The following is a 20000-nucleotide window of genomic DNA, read 5'->3' on the forward strand; positions in this document are numbered from 1 at the left end:
TCAGCTGTCACATTTGCTCAGGTTGATTGAGATTTCTCTCTCTGTCTGTCTGTATTATGAGTCACGCTATTTGAGGTTTCCCCTGCTGCTAGATTGTGACTGACCAGAAATGTGTTTATAATTCATTGTTTATTATTTATTTCATTAATCAAAAGTGACATTGGCTGGAAAAAAGTAGACCTACTAATGATCATGATTATAATGCATTTATTTGTCTGATTGCTGTTGTCCAGTGGTGTCCGTCAGCCCGGCGAAGGAGTACCTGTTGATAGATGTACAGTGACTCTGATGAGTTGTTTATTTATGCAATTATTTGTTTGTTTGTTGTTTGGCAGGTGGTCCCGGTCAGCCTGGCGGAGGTGTACCTGCTGCTGCTGAACATGCGCTTCCCCACGCAGTCGTCGTTTGAGCGGGCGCTGCCGCTGCTGAACGTGGCGGTGGCCTCGCTGCACCCGCTGACGGACGAGCAGGCGTACGGCGCGGTGAACTCGGGCGCGGTGCGCGGCGCCGTCATGGAGTGGGAGGACTTCCTGCAGCGCGCCGAGCTCCTGTCGCCCTTCTTGGTGCGGAGGCGGGACGGCACACGCATGTTCGTCCACCCCTCTTTCAGGGAGTGGCTCATCTGGAGGGAGGAGGGCGAGAAGACTAAATTCCTCTGTGACCCCAGGTAAGGGCAAAGGTCATCTCTTCAAGTTCCTCTGTGACCCCAGGTAAGGGCAAAGGTCATCTCTTCAAGTTCCTCTGTGACCCCAGGTAAGGCCAAAGGTCATATTCAAGAGACAAGGTCAAGGGTGACATGCATTTAAGTAGTTGCAGATATTTAATTGTCTGATAGAATTACATCATAAAAGTACACAAACACAGTCACCTTGAGAAAAGCACATAGTTCAGCAGATAATTGAGATGTTCTGTGCGACAGAAGAACGCCCATCTGACTGAGAAATCTTTGGCATTCCTCTCTGCTCTTTTCTCTTCTACCTTTCCTCACCCGTCCTCACCTTTCCTCTCTTCTTCGTCTTCCTTCATGTCCTCCTCTCCTTCCCTGGTTCCCCTATAGGAGTGGACACACTCTCCTGGCCTTCTGGTTCTCCCGTCAGGAGGGCAAACTCAACCGCCAGCAGACCATTGAGCTGGGCCACCACATCCTCAAAGCACACATCTTTAAGGTACACACACACACACACACACAAATACACCACACAATCGCCGCAATCTGCATGCTCAGATCAAACATCAGTACATGCACACACACACACACACACACACACACACACTCACAAGTATTTTTCAGCGTACACATACACACCACTCATTTCAGTTCAAAGCATACTTGTTCAGTTTATTTTCTCACTGAAGTAAAGCTCAGTGCTTTATCTTCTTTCTTTTTATTGTGTCCATTGACTGTGGTACTGATGGTATGTCTACTCCCCTTCTCTTTACAGGGCCTGAGTAAGAAGGTTGGGGTCTCCTCGTCCGTTCTGCAGGGGCTGTGGGTTTCTTACAGCACAGAGGGGCTGTCCACTGCCTTGGCCTCCCTTAGGAACCTCTATACACCCAATATTAAGGTAATACACACACACATACACACACACACATACACTCTCTCACACTCACACTCATACTCACACACACACACACACACACACACACACACACACCCACACACACACACACCGTGTTAGTGGCCTGTCTAATGGTTGCTCTCTCTCTCCCTCTCTTTCTCACTCTCTGTTGTAGGTATCTCGTCTGCTGATCCTGGGAGGTGCCAACGTGAACTACCGCACGGAGGTGCTGAGCAACGCACCCATCCTGTGCGTGCACGCCCACCTGGGCTACGCCGAGACGGCGGGACTACTGCTGGAGTTCGGCGCCAGCGTGGACACCACGTCCGAGAGCGGCATCAGCGCCCTGAGCTACGCCGCCGCCGCCGGACACCTGACCATCGTCACCATGCTTTGCGCCAAGAAAGCCAAGGTCAGAGCCAGATAAAGTGAAAGTTGACTGGTAACTAGGAGACACTTTTACCCAGTCACATTGACTTGGTCGATAATCGAACCCGGGACTGACGGTCAGGCGGTGACGCTGCTTCACCACACCTACAGAGGTCAACTGCGTTATACACTGCATGCAGAAGGGACATGAACCTGCATTTTGTTGCTTTGCGTCTAATGGCGACTGATGGTTACACATGGGTTGCCAAAGCATGGGATATACAGAGGTGCGACACACACTAGCTTTGTCTCTCTCTCTCTCTCTCTCTCTCTCTCGCTCTCTCTCTCTCACACACACACACACACCAGGGATGGATATTAGCACCCACTATTGCGCAACTTACCAAACACTGTGGCGGGTAAATAGATAGAGCTAGCATTCCAACTATACAGGTCAGTAACATCTCCTGTATGTGTGTGTGTGTGTGTGCGCGCGTGTGTGTGTGTGTGCGCGCGTGTGTGTGTGTGCGTGTGCCTGTACAGGTGGATCACCTGGATAAGAGTGGTCAGTGTGCTCTGGTGCACGCCGCCCTGCGGGGTCACCTGGAGGTGGTGAAGTTCCTGGTGCAGTGTGACTGGAACCCAGACGGCCAGCAGGGGGCGTTCAGCAAGAGCCACGCAGTTCAGCAAGCCCTCATCGCAGCTGCAAGCATGGGATATACAGAGGTACAACACTGTCTCTTACACTTACACACACACAGCTGCCAGTATGGGATAGACAGAGGTACAACACACACACATACAGAGGTACAACACTGTCTCTCTCACATACAGGGAAATGTAAACAAACTCCATGGAGGGACGTCTCAGTAGAGAAATCTAGTTTGTATAGCGCTATGTTCGCCTTTGCTGCTTCAGCTCCAGACCGGAGGCATATACCGGTAGTTGGATCATTGTAGGATGATCCAGAACTCACAGAAACAGAGTGCGCCTTATAGGAGCCACAACACTTTTATGACGAGACACTATGGCACATGAATGCTGTTCTGTTGATCTTTTAGTTTTGTTGCTACTGTGCATGGAGAACAGGCCCATTATGAGTTTTGTCTATCATTGGTGGTAGACTTAGAAACAATTTCAGCACATTTTAATCATATCGTAATAATACCGATAACCGTGATCAATTTGGTCACTATAATCATGATATCACATCTCACATCTCTACTGGCTGGTAGAAAAGTTGAGTAGATTTTGAAATTCATCCACACCCACACATCTGCATGAACAATGTTCATGTGTATAGTTAGTGTATTTATTCATCATGAACTGTGTTTTTCTCTCTGTCTATGTGTGTGTGTGTGTGTGTGTGTGTGTACGGCAGATTGCATCTTACCTATTGGACCTACCAGAGAAAGATGAGGAAGAAGAGGAGCGAGCACAGATCAACAGCTTTGACACTCTCTGGGGAGAGACAGGTACTGCTGTGTGTGTGTGTGTGTGTGTGTATGTGTGTATGTGTGTGTGATGGAGAGAGAGACTGAGAGATAGATGCTGCTTCTCTCCACTGCTCTACCTTCACAGGAATAAATTTCCTGACCTCAGTACTTCTGATGGATGTCCATATTAAATGTGTTTAATAGTCCTCCTGAGTGTGTGTGTGTGTGTGTTTCTAAGAACTGTTTGTGTAGTGTGCCTGTATATGGAGTGTGTGTTTAGTTTGTGTGTAGGTGTGTGTTTCATGGTGTATGTGTGTGCGTGATTGATGTCTAGCTGTTCATATTTAATCGCTCAGCAATCCCAGCAGTCAGCAGAGGGAAACGATCTGACTAAGAGAGTGCTGTGCTCTTACTGCCGTCGTTTATCATCCAAATGATTTCTTATCATATTTTTATTTCCCTCTTTCCCTCACACTGTTTTTCTCTGGCTTACCACTACTTTCTCTCTCTCCCTCTCTCCCTTTCTCTCTCTCTTTCTCTCTCTCTCTCTCTCTCTCTCTCTCCCTTTCGCTCTCTCTTTCTCTCTCTCTCTCTGCTTGGACAGAGCAGCAGTAGTGTTGAAGGATTTCTTCATAGTGTTACTCAGAAAAGCACAAAGCCCATTCTGGACACTGTAAAAGGTTCTTCGGGCTGGAAAGGCCTCTCAAGAAGCGTATAGATCTTCTTTCATAAGAGCAGCCAGAATAAGGCCCTCAGGAATTAATTGAAGTCAGTTCAGTGAAAGGCTGCTAGTTAGCCACTCCACTTCATCTGAACGTATTTATAGCTGAGGACGGGCAGTATTGCCAGACTGCTGTTTTTTTTTCATATCATGGTCTGTGTGTGTTCATACAATGTGTGTGCTTCTCTCTAATCTCTCTCTCTCTGTGTGTGTGTGTGTGTGTGTGTGTGTGTGTGTGTGTGTGTGTGTGTGTAGCTCTGACAGCGGCAGCTGGTCGGGGGAAGCTGGATGTGTGCCGTCTGCTACTGGAACAGGGTGCCGCTGTGGCACAACCAAACCGGCGTGGCATCGTGCCCCTCTTCAGCGCCGTGCGCCAGGGACACTGGCAGGTGGGTACATGCGTGCACACACACACACACACACACACACACACACACACACACACACACACACACACACACACATACAGCAGGTAGCTTAGTTTGTGAGCAAGACACACACAAGACCCTCAATATCAATCACACTTAAATTGTATGAAAAGTGGGCTTATTAAAGTTAAGCTTATTAAAGTACCTTGTGAATATACTTGAAGCCAACCATCAAACAAATCTGTTTGTTTGTTCAGTGTAAATGAGCGTGGGTCCATGTTTAGCATCTGTTAATCATGTGTACGAGTGTGTAAGCATAGGTTAGTCTGCATGTGTGTGTAGGTGTTTGTTATAACCACTGTGTTTTTTTTCTCTGCTGCCACAGATAGTTGATCTGCTATTGAACCATGGCGCCGATGTCAACATGGCCGACAAGCAGGGCCGCACTCCCCTCATGATGGCCGCCTGTGAGGGACACCTGGGCACAGCCGAGTACCTGCTAGCACAGGGTGGGCATTGCACATGTCACATGACCTCATATCATATGGCTTCATGTCACATGTCCTTATACAGTATATGACGTCACCCCACATACACAGCATCACGTGACCTAAAATCATGTTTATTTTATGATTTTTGATCTTGCTTTAAAAGCCACTCCCAACTGTGACAATTATGTCTGTACGGTTGTCTCTAAAGAAGATAATAATTAAATTGAAAATGGTATTGATAACAGTAATATTAGCAGTAAAACAACATCCAGCACTAGAGCCTCTAAGGTTGCCATGGCACCCTGACCTTTGACCTCTGGGCTTTCTCTGCAGGTGCATCCCTGGCGTTGATGGACAAGGAGGGGCTGACCGCTCTGAGCTGGGCGTGTCTGAAAGGCCACCTCCCATTGGTCCGTGCCCTGGTGGAAAAGGGTGCGGCCACCGCCCATGCGGATAAGAGCGGCCGAACCCCACTGGACCTGGCCGCCTTCTATGGAGACTCAGAGGTGGTAAGTAAAGCCAAGAGGAGGAGCACTGCGCTTACTAAAGGAATGGAATTATGGGAAATGTATTGACAAAAAGGTGTATCAGTGAATGCAAAATCCAATGTCTAAAATGCTTACCTTTGGTTAAAAAGTCAATCTATGTGTGAACAATCAAATGAATTTAATGACAAAAAGCAGCACATGTTGAGTTGGGGGGTGTGGGGGCGATAGGAAATGAATTGTTTTGTTAGTGGCCTGTCTAATGGTTTCTCTCTCTCTTCCTTCCCCAGGTGCAGTTCCTGGTGGATCACGGTGCGATGATTGAGCACGTGGACCACAGCGGCATGAGGCCTCTGGACCGGGCCGTGGGCTGCAGGAACACGTCAGTGGTGGTGGCCCTACTGAAGAAGGGTGCCAAGATAGGTACGCGAGAGACAGCGAGAGAGTGGGGGAGGAAGGAAGAATGAGGGAGTGGAGAAACAGGAAAAGAGGGAATGTGATAGAAGAGAAAGACAGGGAGAGGGAGTGAAATAATAATGTATGCATGAAGTAAGGAAGACAGAGAAGCTGTTTACACTTGTTTTTAGAATGCATCTTGGGTGATCCGATCACAAGTGGTCAGCTAAGACACATCGGCATTTACACATGTATCCAAGGTGTACAGCTAGACACATTGCTGACCACTTGTGTTTAGATTTCGTTACTGCCCAACATCACATTCATTCATAGAGCTCCCATTGTCCATGACACTATGAATGATATGTGGTCAAAATGCGTCTCAGACCACCTCGGCAAGTTGTTTTAAGTGATCGGCTCGCAATGCGTCTTGGCGATTATTTACACTTATATTTAGCAGTGACCACTTGAGATGGGATCACCCAAGATGCATTTCAAAACCAAATGTAAACAGGGTCAGAGAACAGGATAGTGAGAGATGAAGGAAGGAATGGAGAGAAAGGAAAGAATAGAGAGAGAAAGGAAGGAATAGAAAGCTGGATAGAAGTAGAGATTGAGACCAGAAGAGAGGAAGAAGACAGAGAGGAGGAGATGGGGAGTGAGACTGATGGAAAGAGGGGAAAGGAAGTAAGTGAATCAGACAGCTATGGAAACAGCTTAAAGGATCATGCAGAAGAACAGATAGGATATGCAGTGAGGCTCTGTCTGAGTGTGTTGAAGAGTGAGAGAATAAGGCCCTGATATCCACTCTTCTTGTCCTCTGTCTACTGTCACCTGAGGTGCTTTCTCAAGGGAAGATTTTAACCTTCAATTAAAGGCAGCCTTGTATTAAATTCAGAAGATGAGGCATTTGAAAGTGTCACATGGTTGACATTCTGATTTAAATAAAAGACCCATTGGGTGAGAAAATGGCAGCACACACTGGCTTTGGCCAGTGACCTTTCTGTTGAGGGTTATTGGTTTTGAGGCCTCTTATAGTGCTGACATTTGCCTCACAAATCCTAGTGCTACCCGTTTGGATTAACCCTACCATACCATCACAAAGCCATGCTGCCTAGATCTCCTTCCCTGTCAGATTTGTCCTAACTGTCCCTTGTTCCTACTAACAATCTGTTAGGTATACATGCTAGCTGTTAGCACTGATGCTAAAGCTCTGAGCTATCTGATGACAAGCTGTAGTGCTAGCTGTTAGCATAGTTGCTAACGTTTCTGGTACTGCTGCTGCTTGCTTGCCATTGCACAAGCACCGCTTCTGCTGTTTTTTAGCCTGCCTGTCTTTCTCCCTCTTCTTTCTTCCCCATTCTCTCTTTTAGTATCTCTCTCTCTCTCTCTCGCTCTCTCTCGCTCTCGCTCTCTCTCTCTCTCTCTCTCTCTCTCTCTCTCTCTCTCTCTCTCTCTCGCTCTCTTTCTCTCGCTCTCGTCTCTTATCCTGCTCCCTTGTTCTCACGGCAGCTTTTTGTGCTCTCTTCCCATCCACACCCCCAATCCACCCCTTCTTTCTCTCTGGCACACACATCTCTCTCTCTCTCTCTCTCTCCCTATCTCTCTCTCCCTATCTCTCTCTCTCTCTCTCTCTCTCTCTCTCTCTCACTCTCTCTCTCTCTCTCACTCTCTCTGACGATTCCGGGTTATCTTCCTTTGTGTGGGTGAATGGGTGGTGGTTCTCTGTCCATGTCATCCCCATATCTAACACAACTCACCCCCTCCCATCCATCACCCCTGCCCCCCGTGACACCCCCCCCCCCCCACCCCCCCACACACACACTCTGCCTACATCCCGCTACCCTCCGTAACCAGGATGTCAGACCCTCCCCAGTCGAGCGCGAGGTAAACCCAGTCTCTGTGTCTGTGTGTACCTGTGAAACGCACACCCCAACCCCGACGCCTCTCCCTACCCAACTTTTTTTTGTTTTGTTTTTTTCCCCTGTGTGTCGTCCTGTCCCCTATCTGGACCTCCGCTGTTTATGTGTGCACACGTTCTGGCCTACGTTACTCAGCCTCTCTTGAAGTGGAGGAGGGTGTGGGAGAGTCTCTGTAATATGACTGTGGTCCACGTGGATGAAGTGTCTACAGCTTGCTTGGGTGTCATTCATTCATGCCTGCTAAGCAAAGGTTCATTCACTTAACACCCCCCCCCCCCCCCATACCTGTGGGAATGCACCTGGGGGCTACTTCCCAAATCACTCCCTAAGCACTGCACCCCACACACTACATCCTTCAAGTTAAGTCTTGAGAAATTTGGTCAAGGTTTTAGTGCGTCAGATGCAGTGTGAAGGAGGTGATTTCTGCACCAAGGTATCTGCGTGTGTCTTGCGCTATTCATCCTTTGACCCATGCATGCCCTCTGGTGGTTAAAAGGCAAAACTGCATGTATGGTTGTCAGTCTGCATGGCTGTGGAATGGCCAGCTGTTTCTGTGCTCTCACTAGAGAACCTGCTATGCTGCTGACTCTCAATAACATTTTCTTAAGTGCAGGGCTTGGTTTAGTTGGCATCTACCTATTCAGCCTTAAATATGGAAACCCGAAATGTTCAAAATTCAGTCCAAGACCACAGATCTGCACTTAAAATAGTATTTTAAGCACTCCAAACAATCCTATTGCTACCTGTTGTAGGTTGCTAATTTCCATTCATATACGAAATTTAGTGACCCCATTCAGCCTTCCAGTATCCTCCCCTCCCTGCTGCTAGCCTCAAGCCTTGTCCAGCCAGGTCAGCCTTCTAATCCAGCAAAAAATGCTGGAAGGCATTTTGGGTTCATTCTCTAGCCTGATTACCAGTCTGTCAATCATGTTGGGGGAATGCAAACTAACAGCAGGTTTGGAGGTGTGGATCCCTTCATCAGAACCAAACAAGAGAACAGGGTGGTGCGCAGACTGCTGTCGTCAGCAATCCTGACGTGTCTTTATTTTCTACTCACACCGTCCTGCTTACTCCCAACCACCAATCAGAGTTCACCCCTTCTGTGATGTCACATGGAGTGCAGGTGGCGCTCTGCCTCCACCAGGTCACGAATGGATGGAGCTTCCTTGTGTTGCTCCTGTTTTCTCTTCCTGCTTACCCATCATGCTCTCTGTTTGGCTGCAGGTCCAGCGACATGGGCAATGGCCACCTCAAAGCCGGACATCATGATCGTGCTTCTCAGCAAACTGATGGAGGAAGGAGATGGTTTCTATAAGGTCAGGCCTCTGCAAATCTGATATATATCAAAAAACAGTGTTCATACCATATTCTATGGCGGTTTTATTAAAATGGTTATGTATGTGTGTGTATTTGCTCATGTATATGTGTGTGTGTGTGTGTGTGTGTGTGTGTGTGTGTATGCGCGCGTGTGCTTGCGTGTGTGTGCGTCCTCCCACCACAGAAAGGGAAGGTGAAGGAGGCTGCCCAACGGTACCAGTATGCGCTAAAGAAGTTTCCTCGTGAGGGCTTCAGCGAGGACCTGAAGACCTTCCGTGAGCTCAAAGTCTGCCTGCTACTCAACCTGTCCCGCTGTCGCAGGAAAATGAACGTACGTCTGCATCCCTCTCTTCACATTTTCAATCGCTCTAGTTCTTCGATCCAGTTCTTTCTCTCTCTTTCTCTCTCTCTCTCGTTTCCTCGCCTCTGTCCTTTTCCCCTGTCTCTGCCTGTTTCTTCTGTCTTCTGTTCCTGTTTCGCCTGTGCGTTGTTGAGGTCACAGACGCACCATCTCTAAATGTTGTTGTCAGAGGACCAAGCGTTACCTCAGTCCTGCACACTGTCACATCCCCCACAACCAAGACACTCACAGGCACCTACAAAAATTAAAACACAGAAGAAATGTGTCTGCTTTGTGTCTTGTCCTCCAAACACAGCTTTTTTTTTTTTTTCAAATAAGAAATGCTACTTCATAAAAGAAAATAAGGGGCCTATGAAATTAAAACAGCTAGACTGAAATGTTTTCGTCAAACCTAACCTACAGTACTTTATGGTGATTCTGCAAAGTTCACTAGGCGTCAATGATGAACAAGGGACATAGAGGGCGTGTCCATGCTATGCTGACACATCAGTGTCCTTAAGAGCTTGAGCTGGAGAAACATCATCCTCCCCCCCCCCATCTTTCATGTCTTTGCTTTGGGTTCAGTTTTTGTTATTTACACTGTTTTTGTGTATTTTCATGACTTTTCCTGTTTTGTTTTTTGTCTTTATTTGTTTGATTTGTTTGTGTTTTCTTTGTTCTTTGGTTATTCTGGCAAAATTGAGGGCTGTTTTTTGGAGCTGTTGTCAGGGGCTTGGCTTGTAGACAGGCTTAGACTTACTCTGTCGAGAGGACATCTGTGTGTCCTTCACCTTTGTGTGTGTGTGTGTGTGTGTGTGTGTGTGTGTGTGTGTGTGTGTGTGCGTGTGTGTGTTTCTGTCTATGTGCATATGTATATGTCAGGTATGTACATGTTGTGTGTCTGCAAATGTGATCTCGTGATCATTCATGCAGCATTTCAGAATTTCTTGTGTCTGTTCACTCAGGCAATTCATATTAAAGCTTTTTGAATTATGTGTGACTTCACTGATCCATTGTTCCATGATATGTATGTACGATTACACTAAATCATTGTTCCGTGACATGTAATTCAAGATAGTCTCTCATCCTCCCATTTCATTTAATTTCCTGACATTGCTTCTTATCTGTTCCAGCACCTTCATGTTTCTATGTATGTATGTATGTCTGTGTGCTTGTGTGTGTGTGTGTGTGTGTGTGTGTGTGTGTGTGTGTGTGCGCATTTATGGATGTAAGGGTATGGAAATGTGTGTGTGAGGGTCTGTGTGTGTTTAGCTCTTGAGCGCTAGTTCATGAGTTCATTTTTTAGTTTCATCGCCTTATGTATATGTTTTGTGTGTGTGTGTGTGTGTGTGTGTGTGTGTGTGTGTGTGTGTGTGTGTGTGCGTGCTTGGCTGCGCTTTAAGGCTCCTGTGAATGACTGTTGGCCCTGTTGTTGCTTACAGGACTTTGGGATGGCTGAGGAGTTTGCCACCAAGGCTCTAGAGTTGAAACCCAAATCGTACGAGGCCTTTTACGCCCGAGCCCGTGCCAAGCGCAGCAGCAGGTAACCATAGAGACGGACAGAGAAGGGCCAAAGGCGGGGCCTCTCATCATTTAGTTTTTGTTTTATTGTTTGTTTGTTTGTTTGTTTGATCCCCCTACATGTGTCAGTCGCTGCAGCCATCTTTGGTTTAGCTTCTGATCCATTCAGGGTCCTTTAAGTGAACTTAGAGACTTTAAGTCTTGTTTCAGTTTTGTGCTACCTTTTGAATTTGGTGCTGGCTTATATCTCAGGAAGCTTCCTGGGCAGAGGAGTGCAAGGCATAGTATTAGGGGTTAGCAGGTTCGTTCAGCCTCACCCCCCATACACCTCACTCTCTGGTCATGTTCAGTTCCTTCACCAAGTTTGATTTCGATCTTCTTTTTGCTTTGTGTTTCTCCATACATTTTCAGTTCCTGACCAGGTCATCCGGTCTCTGGTGTCACTGTTTTTTTTTTTTTGGTTTTCTTTTCAGTTATGAGTTTTGTAAGCTCAGAACTGAAAAGAAAAGATACTCTATGGAAGTAAAAGAAAAAAACGGGTCACCTCAAGTGAACTCTACACAGTAGTTTTTTTTGGTGATTTAGGGATGGTTGAGAGGTTCCTTGAAAGGTCACTTGCTTTTTCAGTCTTCATTCATGATCACTGATCAGTGGTCCTGTATGTAGTTGTGTACTTAACTTATCCATTTTCTCTTTCTCCCTCATTTGTATCTCTTATCATGTACTCTTCTATGCTTCTTTATCCCCTCTCTGTCATCTCCTCTTCCACCTCCTCACTGCTCCTCTTTCCTCCTTATCTAACCATCCTCACTTTCTCTCTCTCTCTCTACTCTCTCTCTTTCCATCCATCACTGCTCCTCCCATCGCTTCCTTTCTTTCTCTGTCTTCTCCCGTTTTCTCTCGCCTCCTCTCTGTCTCTTCTTCTCTCTCTCTCTCTCTCTCTTTCTGTCTCCTCTTCTCTCTCTCTCTCTGCCCTTGCAGGCAGTTCCACGCAGCCCTGGAGGACCTGAATGAAGCCATGCGCCTGTGCCCCAACAACCGTGAGATCCAGCGCCTGCTGCAGCGCGTGGAGGAGGAGTGTCGTCAGGTGGCCCAGCAGCAGGAGCTGGACCAGCCCCCTTCCCCGCCCCCCGACCAGGAGCCGCCCGTCCTGCCCCCAGCGCCCCTGGAGCCCCGCCTCTCCGACATGGAGCCCGTGCAGGACCTGTTCGAGGAGGACGAGGACTACCTGGAGCGAGACATGGAGGCCCTGCCGCCACTAGGGGGCGGCGGAGTGGTGATGGCGCCGGGCCCCCGCTGCAGCCCTGCCACGCTCCCCGTCATCCAGAACATGCCGCCGTCGCCGGGCCACCGCGACTCGCCCTACCTGTCGTCCGGCGGCGGCCAGGCCTACGAGATGCGGCCCAGTCCGCCCTCCGTGCCGTCGCCCACGCGCCAGGGCTACCAGGCGTCCACCTCGCCCTCCTCGCTCTCGCCCACCCACCAGAGCGCAGGCCACTTCCGGCCGAGCCCGCCGCACACCTCCCCAGCTCACCAGATCTCCCCGCAGCAGCTGCCGCCGGGCGGCTCCTACCACTTCAGCCCGCCGCCCTCGCCCCTGCGCCGGGGCCCGCAGTACCGCGCCGGCCCGGCCTCCGACCCTGTGGGCCTCTACCGCCCGCAGTCGGCCTCGGCCGCCTCTGCCCGCTACCACCAGGAGGTGCCGCTTCAGCTGCCCCAGTCCCACCATCACCACCCGCAACACCACCACCACCCCCACCACCACCACCCCCACGCCGGCCGGCCCAAGTCGCCCCTGTCCAAGATGTCGGCCCAGCGCTCCTTCCAGCTGCCCCAGCAGGTGCAGGTGGCGCCGCAGCAGGGCCAGTGGCTGCAGCCGGCCAAGGCGCAGATCGTGCGCACCAACCAGCCCAGCGCCGCCGTGCACTCCAGTGCCGTGCTGGGCAGCAGCGCCTACAGCCAGATGGCGCACTCCATGAGCGCCCGCTGCCCCGGCGACGCGATGGACGAGCTGACCGAGGGCGGCGGCTACGGCGGCTCGCTGCAGGTGCAGGGCAGCCTGAGCGCGGGCATGTTGTACCAGCGCGCCATCAGCATGGACCCGGGGCTCATGGAGGACGAGCCGCCTCCGCCGCCGCAGCAGCAGGCTCCACTGCAGCGGCCGTCGTCGGCCTACCAGCGGCCCGTGACCGGCGGGCTGCGCGCCTACGGCCAAACGCCGCAGATCAGCCGCAGCCAGTCGGCGGCGTACTACTCGGCAGCGCCGCCGCACGAGCTGGAGCGCCAGCAGGCCCCGCTGGGCTCGCCCGAGAACCCGCACGCACTCCGCAGACCGGTCAGCGCCACGGCCGCCGAGCCCAAGCAGCACGCGCCGACGCCGCGCCCGCTCATCCACTCGCAGAGCGTGGGTCTGCGCTTCTCGCCGTCCGCCAGCAGCCTGGGCGGCGCCGGCTCGGCGGTCAACCTCGGCCCCGGCTTCAGGCCCTCGGCCCAGCAGATGGAGATCCCGCTCAAGCTGTCCTACGAGGGCGGCTTCTGTGACGAGCTGTCGCCCGTGTCGCCGCCGCAAGGCCCGCTGGACATGCGCGTGATGGGCGGCACGTACCCGGGCGAGGCCCTGCGCTCGCGCGCCACGCCCTTCATGGGAATCATCGACAAGACCGCGCGCACGCAGCAGTATCTCCAGCAGCCGCCGCCACCTCAGCAGCCCTCCTCTTCCTCGTCCTCCTCCTCGCCGTCGTCGCGCGCCTGGGCCGTGTCGTCGCTGGACACGGTGGTCAGCAGCCCGGCCACGTCGCCCAGCAACACGGGCTACAGCCATATTGCCTACTACAACCGTACCAACAACGCCCACAACGGGCACCTGATGGAGGAGGACTACTACTCTGTGCCCATGGCGGCCGACGCCATGGGCCGCGTCAGCCAGGCGCCCACCTACCCGGACGTGAAAGTGGCTCGGACGCTGCCCGTGGCGCAGGCCTACCAGGACGGCGGCGACTACCGGCAGATGGGCCGCGCTGACCGCCAGGGCCCCACCTCCCCCATCAAGCCAAAGAGACCGTTCGTGGAGTCAAACGTGTAGGGCAGCAAGGCGGCTCCAACACACACACACACACACACACACACACACTCCCATATTCACACACAGTGTGTATGTTCACAGACCGTCTCACCAATGAGCTTTCAGCCTGGTGATGCTAACCATCCCATCATTTACAAACAGACTGGCACAGAACATTACCAAGCCACATCTCTCATGTTAATGTATTAATGCTGAATACTCCAAACTGGGCAAAGGTGGGCTTTGCTCTTCATTTGAAAACAGTCTCTGGTGCACAGTTCTAAGCTGGGGGGTCAATTGAAAGGAAAAACAGAGCTTGGATAGATGTCTGGATTTTAATACTTACTGTTTATAGTGTGGCCTTACAGAAATATTAATATACTACAGTATAAACAGCAACAAGTCTTAAAATAATACATCCAAGTGCTGTTTTTTCCTCAAGGTGTCAATGCTGATTATTAACTCAAGGCTTTGTACAGAAAGACAGCTGTTTCAGAGGTCCAGTGGAGTTCCACCGTCTAGAACGGGCCAGTGGTGAGGTTTGTGGTCCCAGAACCCAGGAGCGCTCAAGTGCTTCAGAACGTAAAACCACCTCACGTAAGATCGATCAGGCAGTATGTCGGTTCTAACGCTCGACCTGAAGACTTCCGGTATTCACACCAGGAGAAGAAAGCTGGCCAGTAATGCCTTCCCGTCGCGGTGCACTAGTGGGGGGTCGATGCATCGCAGCCTTGGGCTCTCATCTGAAACTTTCCCAGCCTTGCATAATTACACTCGGGGCAACTCGCACTGCTTTGCTCCTTCTGTAAAAGTGACTTTGAAAAATCTGACACCAGGTAAATCTGTACATAGCAAAAGCGAAAAAGTAATATTTATCATTTTAAGTTATGTTTGTAAAATAATTATATATATAAAAATATAAATATATATACCTAATTTTTGTTTTTTTCTCTACTTGATTGTACATTTATTTACCTTCCCGTTTGTTTTTAAGTGCTGCCCAAAAAGGGTTGTCATGCAGTTGGGTTAGGAAGGGAAAAGAGTATTGGCTCAGTGTCTCGGCTGGCCCACTTCTGAGAAGCACGTGAGAAATGGCCAAACAATAGCGGGCTGTGCTGTACAAATCAAACACAGGCGTGCTAATCGGTGCCTCGGACCATGTGACTTCCTTTAACGCTGGACAGGAAACTAAAGGGCAGCGCTGCCACTCTGTGATTAGGGGTCATTTGATAACTAGTGAGAAATTGAGAGAAATGCATGAAGTCTACCGTCCACTCATGAGTAGGCTGAGATTCATCGGTGTGGACCATGGAGACTCTATCTTAAGAACAGTGAAGCCATGAAGGGGCACTCTGTCTGAGAGTGCGGGTGTTTGGACGTATGCGCGCTTATTGGCAGCTAGCGGTGGCTCAGCTTTGAGTCCGCTCTTAAATAATACCATGTGTCCTTGCCCTTACGCTAAGCTTAAAGGAAGGCCTTGAGATGAGCATATTTGAGTTTTTTTATTTTATTTCTTTTCAGCACCTTTGCTGCAAAGATCAAAATCAGACATTGAGGAGAGGGTACAGGCATTAGACATAATGGACACCTCCTCTCACTCCAAACCCTCACTGGTTAATGAAAAGGATTTCATGAGTGAATTCATATTGGACCTTACCAGATGGCTTGACAAACATCACAACAGAATCAAGTCCACTAGCAGGAAATAACAGGAAGTGTCTGTGATGTCAGAGGTCAAAGCAGGATGTAGTACGGGAAGTATTTTCAGCCAATGTTGTTTTTTATATGTATAAATATATAAGTTCTGTGTAAATGACTGTACATAAAGATTCCACTAAAGAATGCATGCTCTCTGCTGATTCACACACATTCAAGCAAAGACATTGTTTGGCGAGTGTTTGCAATGGAGTGTGTGTGTGCGTGTATGTGTGTGTTTGTGCGCATACTTATTTTTTCCATTGTGGAGAGGAGATGAGTCTTTAAAGAGTTGATCTTTTATCCTTTTTTGTACTTTGTTTTGTTTTTCATCTTTCAGGGCTTGCTGAGGGCCAGGTTTCTGTAAATTGTGTGTAAATGTGAGTTGTAACCTTTTGCCAAGGAGGACCGTGACAAAGGAGAATGCTTTGTTTTGAACCCCATTAAGCGACTGTAAACTGTACAATCGGCTGTATGTATGAGGAAATATTGTACTTATTTAAAAATGGCTACCACTTGGAAGAAAACAAGGTGAAAAACAAAGATGGACTGTGAGACATGTTGGTTGCCAATGAGTTTGATTATTGTTTGGTTTTCATTATACACATACAGCATTACACAATATCACACATTACACACAGCACTAAGAGTGAATTGTCAACATTCATCCTGGTCACAAGCATCACTTCCTACATAGACAGAAGTATCAAAATGCACTGTAAACATGAACAGCGATACACATGGACACGGTTGGTTGGTTCTTTTCCAAATTCTGAAGATAATGCTGGTCACGCTGAAGACAGAAATATTTTTTTCACAATAGATTTACACTAATTGACAGATGAAATGTATATTTAAGTTTGGAACGTTTTTAACAAACAAAAAAAGTCTGGACAGCCATTCACTAATAGAGGCACAGAGGCATCAGTATTTGCTGTGCTACACGCCATGTTATTTTGTTGCTGAAAGAACACTAATCACAAAAAACATGCAGAATGCTCAATGTTCTGTAAAGGCAGTTCTAACACTCAGATCGTCAGTAGCTGGGTCCCGTTTCCCTTCCCCACGCACATGGATACGAATTTGAGAGCACCTAATGTCTCTGGCCTTCGTAAAACAAACAATATTATTCAAGTCACAGGCTCTTGGCTTCAAAGAAAAGTGCAGAAAGCTTTACCAGTGCCAAAGCTAATTAATCTTACTGTTAGTTACACACACAACACTAGAGTCAGCAGAATATATACAGTACATTCTTTAATCATTTGTTCATATAATTATTAAATCATTAGATGTTTTGGCGTAAGTTTGGAGTTTGTTTTGGTAAACCGAAACCAGCTGAACCAGTGGGATGGAATGTGAAATATTTCGATTGTGAAAGGATAACATCAAAGGTCTGGCTATTTTGTGGAGTTTACAAAAACAACCATTTACTATTTGGAAAACACTGGTATTGGCAGGTAGTTCTAGTCTGGCAAATGTTATAGATATATATTCTGGCACTTCTGGAGTTTATAAAGGCACATTACGTTCTGGCACAACTAAAATATTTTGTGTTTTGTGTTGCTGACGGTTAGACAAACCCTCTACATCTACAGGCCATCTACAGGTGAAAACAGCAGGAATTAGGGAAGAAGCTGCTGATCCTGGGTCAGTTTTGTGCCTTTCACACATATGACAAGTGGTCAGGAGGAGTAAACCAACACCTACTCCTACACAGTGAAGCCCACAGTTTGCCTGAGGCTACATCCACACTATTCCAGTTTTCTTTTGAAACTAAAACAATCTCCATCCAGACTCACGTTTGCAATTCTGGAACATTGTCTGGACTGGACACCTGAAGCATAGATGACTTGTCCGTTCACACAAATCACACGACCATTCAAGCAACTGACGATTGTAAGATGTAAAACTTGAATGCATTACAGCTGCTACTAAAGATAGCAAGGCCAGTAAAGCTTGTATTTTGTTCTCCATGTTGCATTCACCTCTGACATGCTAGTAGTAGAAGTCAAAGTGAGTCAAGGAGAGTCAGGAAACATCACACTAGCATGGTCCAATCAGGATTGTTTTTGTACCGTAAGTAGTTTCTACGTCATTGTTTTCAGATTTTTGCGGAATTCCCTGTCCACATCAAAAAGCAAAGCCGGAGTATCCAATGAAAACAGGGCCTCCAGCATTTTAAAATCACTCAATTACAGGAGCTCAAAAACGGCAAATTTAACAAAAGTGTTTCTGATTCAAAGAAAACGGAATAGTGTTGATGTAGCTTTAGTGGAGAGTGTGAAGCAGTACTGAACCCCTTTAGAGTTACAATAATGCCCATAAGTAGAAGCCAACTCTTAAACAGATATGGCTGTTCTGGCCAAAACAAGGCCAGTCTGCCCTAGGGTCAGACACTCTGGATATCTTATGCTTTTTCATCAGATTAGGATTAGGGTGTAATGTGATCACCAATCCCCAAATTAATGTGAACGTCTTCCACCCCCTGAACTATGCCAGTGGTGGACTCCAGGCACCCTATTGATATAGTGATTGGGTTTTCCTGGAAGAGTGCACTGTAGACCACATGAGTATTTATGGAGGAAACTAAGTTGAAGTTGAATGACCTTGTGGGCAATGACATTACAAAACAGCATTATTATAAATGCATCTGACACCTTCTCTGTAACAGAAATCATGGGAAGTCTGACTGTCTCTTCTTATCTCTCTAAAGAAAAACTGTGGAACTTACTGTCACATATTCTCCTAAACCAGTTCTTCTACTCCCCCCTTAAAACCACATGGAGAGGGACCAATCAAGGAGAAACAGCACCCCCCTCTGTTAGGGTCTTAAAGTGCACAGACAAGGCCTCTTCTTCAGGGTGAGGCGGGCGTTTGAATTCGTCACGGGTCACCACGTACCCTACGAGCACTCCGTATGCCAGCAGCATTATGCCCAGAGTGTTGGCCAGAATGCCCTCAGGAGCATACGCCGAGTAGGTGTCTCTGTGGAGAACAAAAATGAGACTCGGATAAAATTTTCTTTCACATGTAGTCAATAGATGAAAGATGCTTATTTACAGTTTGTGTATGGTACTGTTAAGTTGCAAGCCTCGACTGAGACTATTTTGGAAGTCTTTACGCATAGAAATAAGACTCCTCTTCCAGTCAAGCAAGGAATCCATCTCTTAGAGAGAATATTTCGGACTGAAACAGAAGTGAGCTGGGAGTGCAAAAAAAGGGAGAGAGATAGAGAGAAGGAAGCGAAGGGGCAGCAGTGAGCTTGACTCACGAGATGGCGAAAAGGAGCTTCTCCATGATGCCGAGCAGGCAGGTGGCGACGGCGAGGCCAAACAGCGACAGACCGAAGAACACGTGCAGAGGCAGGTAGAGGCTCCGCAGCCAAGTGGTTGTCCACGGAAACAGGAAGAAGCAAAACCCTAGTAGCCACTGGAAAACAGAAGCACTCACGCGTGATGGAGATGCTGCTGATGTCACCATTCAATGCCACTGATTAATGAAATCACCCAAACAATGAGCGTTACATTCGTTACATACAGCCATACTGCCTTGGCATTGTGGGAGGGCAATGGTTCAGATCACCTCTGGCATATTCGGATAAGGTTAATAACAGAGATAGGATATTTTTTATTAGAGGATTAAGGAACATAAAACTTTTACTGAAGACATCATCTATTTGATAAAACCCCATTTTACAGGTGTGTGATATCACTAGTCCCTCTAGGATTTAGCACAAATTCAAGATTTGTGCATTGCAATCATTATTAACTCAATATTTCCTCAAAGAAAATAATGCAATCATGGAATTTGGCAATACAGATGCAATAGATCAGTGTACAGCTCTGTATAACAAAGGTTTGGTCCAACTTAAATGGAAATACTGCAATGACTACGCTGCTGAGGGGAGAGGAGAGATTATACATGGGTTTACCTGTGCAATAAATAAGACAAAAGTGAGCATTCCACACCAGGAGTGCAGAGAGTACATATGAGGGATGTTGTTAGCGTCATGGTACTGGAACACTGCCACTATCCCTGAGAAGCAAATACAGTTAACACACTGAGTCGAATTCAAATATGAAAATACAGCACTAGTGTTAACACTATGAGTTGAATTCAATTATGCATAACAAAAAATATCTGATAAAATATTCTTGTTACCGAAAACTTGTATCAACCAGACCTCTCTCTCTTACACACACACACACACACAGGGGAAGACAGAGAAAGAGACTGATCTCACCGATAATGCTTATGAAAAGCACTAGGAAGTGTAGCACACCATGAAGAACCTTCACACTGCGTCTGGGCTCATT

At 48.0% G+C, this 20000-nt stretch overlaps 2 protein-coding genes across 7 annotated transcripts in view; one reads left to right on the forward strand and one right to left on the reverse strand.

The window, feature by feature from the left end:
• tanc2a (tetratricopeptide repeat, ankyrin repeat and coiled-coil containing 2a) overlaps positions 1–16244 on the forward strand; it is a 152371-nt gene extending 136127 nt beyond the window's left edge. For all 5 annotated transcript variants that reach the window (XM_042087836.1, XM_042087835.1, XM_042087837.1 and 2 more), the window contains 14 exons: positions 336–667; positions 1058–1166; positions 1443–1565; positions 1738–1974; positions 2475–2657; positions 3313–3406; positions 4344–4477; positions 4842–4965; positions 5281–5456; positions 5723–5855; positions 8975–9066; positions 9252–9398; positions 10850–10950; positions 11910–16244. In XM_042087836.1, coding sequence (XP_041943770.1) covers positions 336–667; positions 1058–1166; positions 1443–1565; positions 1738–1974; positions 2475–2657; positions 3313–3406; positions 4344–4477; positions 4842–4965; positions 5281–5456; positions 5723–5855; positions 8975–9066; positions 9252–9398; positions 10850–10950; positions 11910–14010 — 4086 coding nt within the window. In that variant the 3' untranslated portion in view covers positions 14011–16244. The remainder of the gene's footprint in view (positions 1–335; positions 668–1057; positions 1167–1442; positions 1566–1737; positions 1975–2474; positions 2658–3312; positions 3407–4343; positions 4478–4841; positions 4966–5280; positions 5457–5722; positions 5856–8974; positions 9067–9251; positions 9399–10849; positions 10951–11909) is intronic.
• Positions 16245–16739: 495 nt separating this feature from the next.
• LOC121706272 (transmembrane ascorbate-dependent reductase CYB561) overlaps positions 16740–20000 on the reverse strand; it is a 9630-nt gene continuing 6369 nt past the window's right edge. The window contains exons 3-6 of one of the 2 annotated variants that reach the window (XM_042087883.1): positions 19928–20000; positions 19616–19719; positions 18956–19113; positions 16740–18669 (exon numbers count right to left, since the gene is read on the reverse strand). The exon at positions 19928–20000 is cut by the window's right edge and continues 26 nt beyond it. In XM_042087883.1, coding sequence (XP_041943817.1) covers positions 18480–18669; positions 18956–19113; positions 19616–19719; positions 19928–20000 — 525 coding nt within the window. In that variant the 3' untranslated portion in view covers positions 16740–18479. The remainder of the gene's footprint in view (positions 18670–18955; positions 19114–19615; positions 19720–19927) is intronic. The other variant, XM_042087884.1, reaches the window with a different exon arrangement.

Source organism: Alosa sapidissima, chromosome 3, assembly GCF_018492685.1.
Source record: "Alosa sapidissima isolate fAloSap1 chromosome 3, fAloSap1.pri, whole genome shotgun sequence".
Taxonomy (NCBI): Eukaryota; Metazoa; Chordata; class Actinopteri; order Clupeiformes; family Clupeidae; genus Alosa; species Alosa sapidissima.